General features: G+C 36.6%; 1 protein-coding gene across 5 annotated transcripts in view; it reads left to right on the top strand.

Annotated features, from left to right (window-relative positions):
- FAT1 (FAT atypical cadherin 1) overlaps positions 1-13899 on the top strand; it is a 100521-nt gene that overhangs the window by 54953 nt on the left and 31669 nt on the right. For all 5 annotated transcript variants that reach the window (XR_010027728.1, XM_063156010.1, XM_063156012.1 and 2 more), the window contains exons 7-9: positions 3526-3665; positions 10089-10364; positions 11280-11490. Coding sequence is in view for 4 of the 5 variants with exons in the window: in XM_063156010.1 (XP_063012080.1) it covers positions 3526-3665; positions 10089-10364; positions 11280-11490 (627 nt within the window). In the remaining variant the exon portion in view is untranslated. The remainder of the gene's footprint in view (positions 1-3525; positions 3666-10088; positions 10365-11279; positions 11491-13899) is intronic.

The raw sequence follows: 13899 nt of genomic DNA on the forward strand, positions 1-13899 counted from the left end.
AAGTTCTGTTGCGTGCCAGGTGTGTTAGAATCAAGGAGAATGACATAGCTTTTTTTCAGGAGAGGTGCCTTGTAATGAACTGCTTCTAGTCTTAAGTGAACTCTTTCTCTCAGTCTGCCAGATTTTTGATAGATTTGTGATTTTTCTACTACATTCACAAGAGAAGGATCTTTTTCATCTTAGTTACTACTGAAAACTTTAGCCATTATTATGATGTTAAGCTGCTGGGAAGAGCATATTTTTAATTAATTAATTATTTTAATTTATTTCTCAATAATTTAAGTATTTTAAACATCTGTTTTGCTGGTATGTATTTCCTGAGGTGTACTGAGAACAACAACAGTTAAAAATAAAGTTTATGAAACTAACACAAGTAGCAGGAATATACAAATGCCAAATTTCAAAAAATTTTCAAGCACATGCAAACAGATACAATTCTTCCCTAAAATCATGCTTCATGCATGAACAGTCTGCGATGATAGTGATAATCATTGCCAATGCATTAAATACTTACAGAATTACAATATATTTTTTTAAATGGTTCTTTTAAATGTATTCTTGAAAAAAAAAAAAAAAGTTCCTGTCCAAACAGATTATAATTGATAAAAAGTGTTGGTGTTTAGACAGACCTAGATCTGTACAACTCTCTAGTGGGACTAAAAATTGAGGATGCTTTCTTGCATTCTTCTAGGAGCAAAGTTCTGCATTCGATGTATTTTGGAACTGAGGCTACGTTTTCATTGTTCTCCCAAACACACTCAGGGATGTGGGAGTAGAAAAGCAGAAAGTAAAAAAATAAGTGAGCAGGAGAAATGAGAAGGTATTCCAATTCGAATTAGGGAATCCATAGCAAACAAATACCTGTGGACCGAAATGAGTCCATTAAAGGAAAGGTTAAGAAAGTGTCATTGTCAGAGAAAGGTGAGCAGTTCATGGAGATGAAAGAGAGTAGATAGAATAGGCCTCAGAGGCTTCTTGGAATCTGAGCACATTACAGCAGTGATTTTTTTCTGGAGCCTTTTATTAGCAAAATTTGTTAATTAAATTGGGGATGTACTTTCCTATTGTTCTTAGCGTGCCTCAGTTGTTATGCACTGGGAACAGTGTGTACATCTGAATAGAATTCTAATTGATAGTATTATTTTGATCTGCTCCTTCTAAGTGTGCAGCACAGTTGGACATTTACATATTTTTATTGTATGCCTAATGCAGAAAATGAATGATCTTTTCCTGCTCTTTTTAGAAAGACATATACAGAAAACTCCATGGGGAAAGAGCATAACTTGTCCGGGCATTGTTAAATAAACCATTTTATTTTGATGGTTTTCTTAGTAAAAGTGTTTTGGAAAATTTGATATATGATCATATTGTGAAGTTATGGGCTACTCTTACAGGTGGTCACTTTACCACCCTCTTTTACTGTTTCTAATAGCATGAATGAATTTGATTGACAGCTTTCCTTTGTGTTCTGTGCTTGCTTTCCATGCTTTCTTTCTTTTTGGCTGAGCCAGGAGACAAGCTTGCTAGTGAAGTATTTTACATCTTACAGATGGCTTGTGACCTGAACTGTACAGCAGAAGGTATCTGCTGAGATCACATAATTTATTACCAGATTATGAGATCTGAAATGAAAGCGTACATTTATAAACTATTTATTTTATTAACCCTTCGGAAATCAAAGTGCTCACGGTTGCATTTGTGACAGGTTCGTTTTTGTTTTGTTTTGTCATCATTACATTTACACAGCATCAATTCTGAGCATCCAGTTTTGGCTTTGGCCAAAATTGTTGCTGTTACACTTCCAGTGTACTAGATGCAGAAGTTTGGGTTGAGTTCTGCTTCAGCGGATCACCAGATATCACTGCTACTACAAACACAGGCAAGGCCCTGGTGATTTTCTTGATAAGGAAGGGAAAAATGTTGGTTAGAGAGCTTGTCCTTGTGTCAGGAAAACTGACTGAACCAGTTCATGCTCATTCACTTTACTCTTCCCTTAAAATGTAGAGAACTTCATTGAGACATCTGAGAAAATGGTTTTGCCTGCCAGCTATCAAAGGAAAAACTAGATTCACCTTCTAAAACTGACATACTACACAAAGACCATTAAAAAAATTCATCTGTTAAGAAAAAAGCTGCTGCCTTTCATCATGTCCAGTGTCTATCCATTTGAGTGATTCAGAAACTGCTGCTGGACCAGTAAGAGGAGTTGGCTTTCAATTGAACTAGAAAAATTATGTGATGTTGGTCATTACCAAATATCTCAAATCCAGTGAAGCAGAATCCAGCCCATCTTTCCTAAACTGATATGTTTGTCATGCAGTGGAACCTTCTAAAAGTGAAATCCTTTTTACATGTGAATGGGGGCTCATTTCAGTATTTACTGTTTTTTTCTTGGACTAAGTTCAAATTTGCAACCTTTGGAACTTCACCGTCTCACTTCTAAGCTTGGCTTTTCATAAAAGGCATTTAGTGATTTGCAAAGCTTAGCATGTATAATCTTGTTAAAGGAAAAAAAAGCACTCAGATGATATCTGAATGCTATCTGCTAGCCTTGTAAAATATAATTAGAAAAACACATGCCCATAATTAGGAAAAATTGGTTTGCCATATCTAGCACTGGCTTGACCAAAATAAGAATTGATTCTTCCATTTTAGGCACTTTATTGAGAGGTCAAAAGCAATTGTAGTTAAATGGCAGTATTCATCATCACTAATAGTATTTGGACTTGAAGACATTGCATTCTCAGGGCAGTCTGCTCCAAGTGGCAAGATGATGATCAATTAAATGTTTAAACAACTGAGTGTAGCTATTGATCTACACAGTTATTTAACTATATTTCAAAGAGTAATTTGAAAGTTTCACAAGGGAAATTAAGATAATTTGCTTCAGAAAAGGAACTTGACCATATTTAAACATCGGATTTAAACGTTTAGCACTATTCTATCTCAGTAAGACTGAGATAGTAAATTCCTTAGATGCTCAACATTAAGATGATAATCCTTTGGAGGTACTGCAGCTTTTTCAGCCTTATCTATAATCACATATGAATATAATAATATGTATTCTGCTCCAAAAGACAAAAATTTGACTGTATGTCAAATGGGATTTTAATGTATTTTGATAAAAAGTATGTTTTTCACTTATTAGCTGATAATCTGCCCAAAAGAAACTTGCATTTGGTGCAGTAATTCTCAATTTCCTGCTGTATGGAATCATTAAATTCCATGGTCTTGTTTTTTTTTTTTATAAGTAGTGAATCTTGCTAATAAGAATGTCCCTGATGACTTCCCATGAGCTGGGCAAGTCAGCTTTGTCCAAAACTACTCAGTTTTAAATATCTATTAGCAGCATATCAGGTTACCAGGAAAAAACCCCAAAGTATTTAAACTGAATGTATGTATAAATACATGTATATATATTTCCACCTTCATTAAGCATTGGAAGACAGAACATGATCATACATAAAAACGAGGATACAATAATGCATTTTATTAACTTCTCCCTCTCACAATTTCCTGAACAAGGTGGCAACTATGACAGTGGATTTGATGTGGACAAGGGCACAGGAACTATCATTGTTGCAAGACCTCTTGATGCAGAACAGAAATCAAATTACAACTTGACAGTAGAAGCAACAGATGGAACCAGAACTATCAGCACTCAGGTAACAAACTTTCTGATGAAGCACTTATAAAGAGTATGTAGCTGGAGGATGGGGAAGCTGTTGGGTTTTCTTCTCACCATTTTTTTAATCCTAGGCAATGAACATGGTTTGTTTAAATTAGAGACTTAGTCTAAAATTGAAGTGAATTCTGATATTCACAGACCCATGTTGTTTGGTGGTTTAGGTGTACAGGTGGTGTGTTACTATACTGTAGTCTGAACCAACAGTTTTTAAGTTATAACATGTTCCTGCAGCTAAATAAGTGAAAACAGAAACTAAGCCCCTGCATGCATGACTCTCTTACAAGAAAAGGATTTATACTACTCATCTGAATTACTCCTCCTTAGAAGCTTCTCCAAAATCACTACATGAAGTGATTACTGTACTTGAAATTTAAAGACAGCTATTTTAAAATTTTGTGGTTCCCCTCCCCCTGGGACGATCTGTGGATGACCAGTTGTACAATATCCAAGAAACTAAGCTGCTTTTTCTGCATAGTGTATGTACAGAAACAAGGTTTAGATTATAACATCTCTTTGTATTCTCCCAAATACTTTATTTTAGTTTTGGTGAAAGTAGAGATTGTTTAGCAATCTCCAAAAAAGCAGCAACCTCTGACAAACCAATGTTTTAAAATTACCTTTTTACTAAAGCTCTCTCTGATGGTGGCAATTCTTTGCAGTTGGACTAATAAGTTCACTTAAAGCTGCAGAAGCCTTTTGTGACAGTATTGTCCAATTCATAGTAAAGTAGTTTATGATGTATATCCCACCTGTTTTTGCCATCTAGTGTCTTTCCCCATCCCAGAACCTGAATATATTTGAGAATACAGCTTAGCTGAGGTTGGTGTGAGTAGAGCCATGATTACAGAGGAGCTTCTCTTTTGTTCCAGATAGAAAGGAAAGGCTTTATTTACTGATTAAAGACTGTTGGGCTTGGACAGTGATGTGTCTGTATTACCTACCCCTATCACTGACCTTCCCTTCAGACACTCAAAGAGCAATAAGTGGGTTGCTGCTGTCTTTTCTGTACATGGAGATCTGTGCTACAGATACAATTTCTTCTTGTTCAGCTTCTGTGCAGTGCATATGTTTTTCTGTAACGTTTTCTAATGTCTTATGTGTTGTCTTCTGCTTTTAGCCAGAAGATGTTTTTTGTCAATGTTAAGGGTTTTAAACAGAATCTTTATTGAGGTGGCTGCATGTCTGGAGGCTTGATAGGTCAAATAGAGTAAATTTGATAGTAGAAGGTGAACAAGTTTAGCAATTTCCTTTAAGAAATGCCTTCTCTTAAGAAGTGGCAATTGTGAGTGATTTTTCTAGACCATGACTCTTCAAAGGCAGCAACATGTTTCCCAGTAGGAGCTTTCTGCAATCATAGCTGTGGTGCCATTGCCTCTGGTGCTGATAACCACCATAAACAGTTTAAAGAATCCTGCTGAAAATTTATTAAATTCGCCTACTTGTAGTAGAAATATTGAGCAGATTCACTTCTAGTGATTACAGAATGCTGGAGAGAAGGCAGGAATTTCTCAGGACAAAAAAAAATAGAGGAAACACAAATTCAGCTAACATTCAAAAAGACAGCAAGAGGCTTTTCCATACACACTTTCCCCCCCACCACCAAAAATGCATTCAAAGATGCCATCATACAGGGTGTTGGGGTAGCCTGGGGACTAGGCAAGGCTTAATGTAGGGCCTTGGTGTGCAGATAGCCTGTCCAGTGCTGCTGCTGGCATAGCTGAATTTATGCACATGCCCTGGGCTGTCACAGTTGAACCATAATCTGCATTGTCTTTTAGAACAACCAAGAATGGGAAGGTCAGAAAATTACTTTAACCCTCACCCCTTCTTTTCCTCTGAGTTATGTGATTCATTCAGTTCTTCTTGGGGAATGCACAGTGTACTTTTTGTTCCTTAAAAGAATTTGTTATTTTAACATTTTGTAAAGCTAAGTGATCATTATAAACATTTACCCCACAGCACTCTTCTCCAGAAGAACTGGAGTAGTAGTCTCACATTTGTAATTTCTGTGATTGCTTTTTCTGTGATTGTTTTTCATGTCTTTCTCTTTCTCTCTCAGGCTTGGCAGGATCAGGGACTGTGGTTTCTGTTACAAACAAGCACAAAGGCTTCCTTTGCCCTGTCTTTCTTTTGCCCTGCTCGTGGGACAAGGGCAAGTTTTACTGTTGTTGTTGGAGTCTCAGTGTGGTGTATTAGATTGTGGAGTGTGGATTAGTTCAAATTCTGCAGCTGTTGGTGCATGATCCTGATTTTAATTGATTCTCTTATCTCCCCCATAACTCCTGGGCTGCCCAAATGCACTAATCTGTTAAAATAACCCTCAGGACTATCCCTCAAAAGATGCATTTCAGATCAGGCTTAAATTAGGAGGTTAAAAATGTTGATATAAAATCAAATTTGAAGGTGTGATTTATGGCTGCCAGTGTGTAAACTCCATTACTCACTGCAAAAATACTGATGATTGAAGTTTAAGTGCTGATATGGCATTGGATTCTTCTAAGAGCTGATGAACAGTTAAAATGGAGTAATGGAGTGACAGGCAAAAGAAATTCTGAATTCTGAGTGAATACATGAGGAACAACAATATGCCACACAGAGCTTTTAGCTTACAAAGTAATTGCTATAAACACTGGATATAACCAATTTAGCAGATCTTGATTAACAGCAGAGTAAGTAATTTTACATTTAATTTGAAAAAGGAAATGGCATTTGCAAGAAATTGGGGAGGGGCACAAGAAATGAAAACCTTACTGTGTAAAAGCAGTGTATTGAATCTGACTTTAAACTGGAAGGCATTTGCTGGCCTCGGGCCATTAACATCTGTAGAGCATTTGACTCTTTCAGGACTTCAGTTAAATAGCTTTTTTGAAAAATAAAGCCATAGTAGGCGTGGAGTCTATTAGAATTTTGCATGCATCTAAATGCCAAATGCATGAGGCAAAACAAGGACAAACAAATTCTAGGCCTACAGTAGTGGTGTTTGACATGATGCTAGAAAATACTAGTGTCAGGCTTGGAAGGATTACGATTAAAAATAAAATAAAAATACAGAAATTAAATAACTAAATCCCACAAGTCGGCATACCTATGTACGCAAGCAGAAAATGTTATTCACAGGCTCTAAGTAGTGGTAAATGAACTATTGAATTGATTTTTGGGGGAAAACCAAAAGAAATGGTCCTGTTTCTAGCTATAGGCACTTGCAGTCATTGCTATATATGTCATTCTTTCAGTGAAAGTAATATTTCAGATGGCTTACAGCTAATTGCAGCATTTTACCTATTGCTTTGCTATTGCACAATATTTAATGTTACTTTTTTGCAAAATCTATATGGACCTGATACTTTGGGAATGAAGTATAGAATAATCTTCATTTACTACGTCTTTGCTTGTAATTTTGCCTGCAATTGCATTGCTCTACAAAGACAGAGCTGGAATGAAGTTATATCATCTCTGGATAATACAATTTATTATTTATGAAAATTATATAAACATGTCAATGTAACTGTAATGTAATTATGGGACAGGAGTAGATTTTAAACTCCACACAGAATCAGTAAATGGAAAATGATAGTAAAGTAACCTAAAATCTAAACATTATGTTTAAACAGTGCACATTGAGTATGCTTTGTCAATGGCACGTATCACTTCTTGGTAGCAATCAGTACATCCCTATGCAAATTTAGGTTTCACCTGTCAGATTATTAATAGATTTTAAGTCCTTCCTCAAAGTAATCCTGCTTTGTTCTCTTATAACCAGTGTACATTGCTCTCAGTGGGATCTGTGGGCAGAAGGCAGCTGTGCAACACAGCCCTTGCATATTTTTGCAAAATAAATGAAGTTTCTTTAGTTCCAGAGCATTTTTTTTCAAAGATCACGTTGTGGTCTGCTGATGTTAAGCTTTTCTATATTGTGCCTCTTTAATGTGCAACTCTTTCTTAAAAGATAATATTAGCATATTTCATTTGAATTGAATCTTGTCATTTGATTGAGAAATGTTCAAAAGCTAGTTTTATTTTATACTGCATGTTATGTTAGAATTACGCAAGTTCTTCATGTGTTCAGGCACACTAAACCATATTTTTCTGTATGGGTCTTTAAAACTGCACTCACAATTCTTTCTGCAAGTGCTTTCCATTTAACTTCAAGGTCTTAACAGTTTACGTGAAAATTTGGTCCTCTTACAATTAAAAGGTAATTGCACATCTAGCACTTGTCACTTAGCCTCAGTAAGAACTCCTGAATTGAAAATAGGGTTTCCTTACTACATTCCTGGCATTTAACTTAGTTGTTTGCATGGGAATTTTTGTGGTGCTCCATTCTAGTAATGCTATTTTTCTTTATTTGTTTTGTGTACTGCCAACAGCACAGGTGGCCATGTCTTCTGCTCCAAAGATTTGCTTAACAGAATTGCTCTGTAGTTGCACACCTTCTCACTTCCAATTTTAACCTATGTTTCTGTGTTTCCTCATTTGGAAGTGGAAATAGACATGAACTTAAATAGAGATTTTAATTTAAATTCATTGCATTTTACACCTCATCTTTTCACTTCGGTGTTTTTTTTTTTTTTTTATGAGTCTGGCCTTAATAGTTTCTTGGTGATGGAAAGTTAATAAAATAATTGGTGATGAGTTCATTCTGAAAGCACATTATCCATTAATGAAGTGTTGTAATTGTATAGGGCCTTTAAAACTTCAATTTATGCAGAAGTTTTTTTATAGTTTGAGTTGTATTGAGTGTTGGGGCTGTATATTTTTTTTAAATTGTTTGTTCATCTTCATTTGGTATAATTTTTAATTTTCCTGAGCACAGTTTTTCAGTGAGCAGCTATTTTTATTCAAATACTTTGTAAGTGTATTAGACCTTTTTGCCTTCTTCCACGAGGCATTATAATGTATTTCATTTATACAAAATTTTGCTTTATTGCATCCTGTTTAATCATGACAAGGTAAAATGATCACATATTTAATGTAATACTTACTCTTCATTTTCCAAGTTAATTTGTTGTTAATGTATTTAAAAACTTGTCCTAATATGTATCCTGGATCACGTACCATTAATATTTCTCCCCACTGAAAGTCAATATTTAGTCTAACTCTTTGTTTCTTTTCTTTAATCTGTTTCTGATCCGTGACAAAACCAAACTTCTTAGTCTCCACAGCAACATCTTGCAAGGGATTTTATCAGCGTGCCAAACTATTCAGTTTTAGAGTAAGATGCTAGTTTTGCAAGGTTGACATTTCTTCTTCCTGTAGCAAGAGCCCTAGCATTTCCTAATTATTTGACACTATCAGGATTCATCTAATTTAGTTTCTTCTGCATGCAGTTTGATACCTTGTCTAAATTACACCTGCAGACTCCGCCAGTTAGCAATGGAAAGCAGTAAGTGTCTCCAAAGAGTAATTTAACCCACTTACAGAATTGTAAGTCCCTATTTTGAAAACCTGTTTATATATAGCCCTTAACAAATGTGTACAAAGCTCCTAACCTCTGGATGGATAGGAGCATGGCTGTACGTGCAGCACATAAAGAACCTGAATTTAGCTGTGTGTTGCTGGAGCTTTGCTGTCTGCTTGCCAACTCCTTTGCATTCCTGTTACTTGTCTGGTGTTATCACTGTTGAAGGAGCAGGATGGTGGCTGTCTGTCTGTCTCACCCTTTTCACACAAAACTTTGGTGCTGTGTAAAGCAAGTGGGGCCGCAGGGATCTCGTGTGGGTCCAGTGAGCAATATTATACAAAGATGCAATTTGAAGCATCAGATTTAATGTAACTGTAACTTCAGAGAAATCGTGTCGGTGACCAGTGAGCTATGCTGAAATTGGGCTACATTGCTAGAGAATAGTAAACAAAACCACCTGCAGTTCTTCAAAATAATGCACTTTTATGGCAATTCCACCACTTCTCTATTCTTGCCTATGCTTGCAGATGTGAGGGGCTGAAAGAGGACTGGTTTTATGTGAGGGCAAGGAGGAGTATTATGCATGCACTGCCTTGAGAAAACATTGCTTAAAATTGTAAATTTGCACCCCAAAGCAGTACTTTTACCTACTCTATGATCCATATTGTATATTTTAAATGTTTAATTCCAAAATTAACAAGGAATTTCTTTTTTTTTGTCTTCCTTTGGACAAATATTATTCCCTTTAAGATGTCTTATCTAAGATGTTTCCGGTTGTATAGATTTCTTGTTTGACTTTAAGGAAGGTGAGGCAGATTTGGCTTTAGTGACATTCTTCTTCCTTACACGTCTTGAATCTCTCCTCCTCTCAGCAAAATAAAATTGTCTTGAGGTGGTATTACTTCAGTATGATGGTCTAATTTTTAATAAAATATCCTCCTTTCATTTCTTTTTACCAAATGTCATCAATGTTTTCCCTTTCCCATTGTATCATTTCAGGTGTACATCAAAGTTATAGACACAAATAATCACAGGCCTCAGTTTTCTGCTTCAAAATATGAAGTTGTTATTCCTGAGGATACCTTACCAGAGACAGAAATTCTGCAAGTCAGTGCCACAGACAGAGATGAGAAGAATAAACTGATTTACACTATGCAGGGCAGCACTGATCCCATTAGTCTTAAGAAATTTCGTCTGGACCCTGCAACTGGCTCCCTTTATACCTCAGAAAAACTGGATCACGAGACCATGAACCAGCACATTCTCACAATAATGGTGAGTACGCGTGAGATTTCTTCTGTTGTGAGTTACACACGGATACTTTTTCATGTCCTTTCAGTTTGTCCCCGTAATTCAAACGCTTATTTGTGCCTCCAGTTTTTGTGCGGTCTTCGGCTCTGTGCCTGATTGCGCCTTGAATTACTGCTGATGTCTGGTGAACTGTGGGATCTCAGCACCTCAGGATGGAGGTGCAGAGTGGCCGAGACCACCCTTGGGGGGCTCGGGAGTCCTGGAATGTTGCCAGAAGTGTCTGGTGGCTGGACTTTGATCCTACACGGGAGACGACACCTGTATGAGGATGGGGGGATTTCACTGGGTGAATGGTGAAGGGATAAGTTAATTAGAGTATAAAACACAGGGTTTAGGATTTCTGTACAGGAGGGTCTAAAGAAGTAAGATGTAGGAATTGGGGCGTGTCCTGTCCTTCTTCTTCTTCTTCTTCTTGGCCTCCATCTTCTGTGGTGATGGTGGCACTTTGGGATTGGTTATTACTAGAAGTGCACCGGTTAATAAGGGTAGAAGGTATTGGGGAAAAATTATAAATATTGTATACGTAACTTCGGGTATAAAGATAAGTGACCGCCCCGGGGGCTTGCAGAGTGTGCTCACGGCTGACTTGCTGTGCAGACCTCTGTCGGGCTGAAAGAAAATCTTTTAGATAAACAATTAATAAACACCGAGACCGAGACAAGATCAGAAGTCTCTCCTCGTCCTTTGAAGCGCGGGCTGTCCAAGGCCACTCTGGGCCTTTCCAGGCCACCTAAACAGCCGAGAAACCGAGCAAGTGGCATCCCTATCCGAGCTATCTCCGGACATAAATCAACATAAATCAGCAAAGAGAAACATGAAATCTACAGTGAACTGGTGAAGTTGCAGTGCTGATTCCTGGTGGTGTGCTGACCGTTGCAGGTGCGAGACCAGGATGTTCCTGTGAAGCGCAACTACGCCAGGGTGGTGGTCAACGTCAGCGACACCAACGATCACGCGCCGTGGTTCACCAGCCCTGCCCATGAGGGACGAGTGCACGAGTCAGCAGCCGTTGGATCAGCGGTGCTCCAGGTTACAGCCCTGGATAAGGACAAAGGGAAAAATGCAGAAATCGTTTACTCCATTGAATCAGGTACAGTCGCTTCCTTGCGTTTCCAGTCTGTTGAACTCGCTGATGGTTTTTTTTCAGCTGTGGACGTGTGAAAACACATCCGTGAAAAAAGGGAGACAGTGCAGGTTTATGTGCTGTGTTTTGAGAGATGTATTGAAGACACGGCCTCAGAGTATTTAAAAGAAAATTAAAAATATTCATCTATATCCTTTAGTTATTTATGTTTTCCTCTAGATACATTTTGCATATTTTAGGAGTAGGGGAAGAAAAAGCCATCTTGGAATGCTCAAAAGGAGTAATTTCTTTAGAAATTACAGAATCTGTAATTTCTGTAAGAAATCATTCCATTCAGGTCTAAAATTGCATTCTATTTTGATATTGTAGGTCTTATTTTCCGTGGCATAGGCAAAGCAAGGATTTGATTAATTGAGTAAGAGCTTGAGACAAGTGCTTTTGTGTTTAATATAATGCAGAAGTAAGGAGCTCAAAATAACTTAAATATGCACGCACCAAACTCCTATAAGGTAATTTTTTTAATAGATGCAGCAAAGAAGGGGCTGCTTTCTATTCTTCCCTGTGGCTGATTTTAGTAGTGGGACTGCTATTCTAACTTATTAAAATATTTGAGAAATTCCTTAAGAGTTGGTCAGTTTGGCATTAAGACTCCTTCCAGATTGCAGGCCAGAAGAGAACTGCTCCTTATTTTTAATCTCAATACATCTTTCTGAACTTGCCTACAATAATGTGGCTCAAATTGTGGCAATTTTTAATATTAGAAATCAGGATGACATGGATTGAGTTCACTTACCAGACAGAAGTAGATTTTGATTCAGTCCATTAAATCTGAATTCATACAAGTTTGCCATTATCAAGGTCCTGAGTTTTATAGATACCATGACTAGAAAAAAAAGAGTTATTTAAATGTCACTCCTTATGTGAAATACTGTTTTCAAGGTAAAAAATAATTTAAATAAAAAATCCCAGTAACAAGCATAAGAGACTATATATTAAAGAGGACAACAACAGGCAAAAGGTTACTCAGTTTCTGTTGCATGCAAAGTGATATGTGCTTTTTTTAAAATTTTACATAAATTGCTGTGTAAAGGATAGGAATTATTTATTATAAATATTTTCCTTTATTTCCCCAAAGTGCTGTTTTCATGTGAAAGCACACTTTAACACTGTATTAAAACAAAGCTGTGATTATGATACTTTGACAAGAATGAATGGTTTTGAGTGTCTCATAACTTGCTTAAACAACATGAGATTTTTCTGTCATTTCTAGAAATATGACATTTACTAAGCATTTACTAAGCAAGGCACCAACGTCCATGAAATTTTTCTCTTTCCTTCCCATTTTGTTAGTCTTGTTCTCTGAATGCCAAACAATGGCAAGAAAAAATGTGTGTGCCTGCAGTCTAGAATGAAGTGACATGCTGTTCTGTTCCTTTCTTCTAGCTTTTTGTAGGAGTAAATGTAAGACCTGTAAGGTTTATTGTATATGATGGTGATCTACTGGGAGGTTAAAGCATTATAATTGATATTCTAGGCAAATGGAAGGAACATTCCTTAAATGCTTGTAATGGCTGCTTAGATATGTAATGGGATATTCTAAGAATGCCACTGTGTTTAGAGTCTGCTCTAAAAAACCCGAAAATACCCAACCAAAAAGAACCAACAGTGAAAAAAAAACTCAAAACACAAAACCTCCTTCTTGCCTACTTGTGTGCAGAACTCAGAAGTTTTTAAAGAATTTTTTTCATGCTGAGATTATGGCTTTGGTAATGTCATTTTTTAGGTTAGTAAAATGTTAAATCTTAGCATATTTTATACATAAGCAGGGTCTTGTATGCAGTGTAGTTCATCTGGATATTTCAAAATTTGAAGCAAACAAGTGTTTATGTTAAATGGCAGCTGGTTCTTCTCAGCAGGCATTATTTTTCTTCTGATACAGGGAATAACTTGTCTGTGTATCAATAGGAAATTAAGAGAGAGGTAACTATTTGTCCAATTTAAAAAGTTTGGTTTTGAATCAGTCATTTAAACAATACTTGTATAAACAATTAAGATTCACAATTGTTTGTTACAACCCTTCTTTTTTTTCTCATCCAAAACATTCCAGTTGTTTTAGATTATAAAATGTAACTTTTATTCCACTAATGTTAACTTCTGAATATAAGTTCCTTTCAGCTACAGCTGATGTTTAAGTTTGCTAAAGGAAAATTTTTACATTAATTTTCAAGTCCTGGATGGCTTTGCTAACTATATTTTACGCAGTATTCCCACAAGTAAAGTTAGAATTACTGCCAGCTCTTGATTACAGAAAACTTTCCAGACAGGATAACAAGTGTTTATCAAGCAAAACTAAGAAATTTTCATAGTCTCTGTTCTGTCTGCTCATAGTCTCTGTTCCATCTATGTCTTTTTAAG

Source organism: Melospiza melodia, chromosome 5, assembly GCF_035770615.1.
Source record: "Melospiza melodia melodia isolate bMelMel2 chromosome 5, bMelMel2.pri, whole genome shotgun sequence".
Classification (NCBI taxonomy): Eukaryota; Metazoa; Chordata; class Aves; order Passeriformes; family Passerellidae; genus Melospiza; species Melospiza melodia.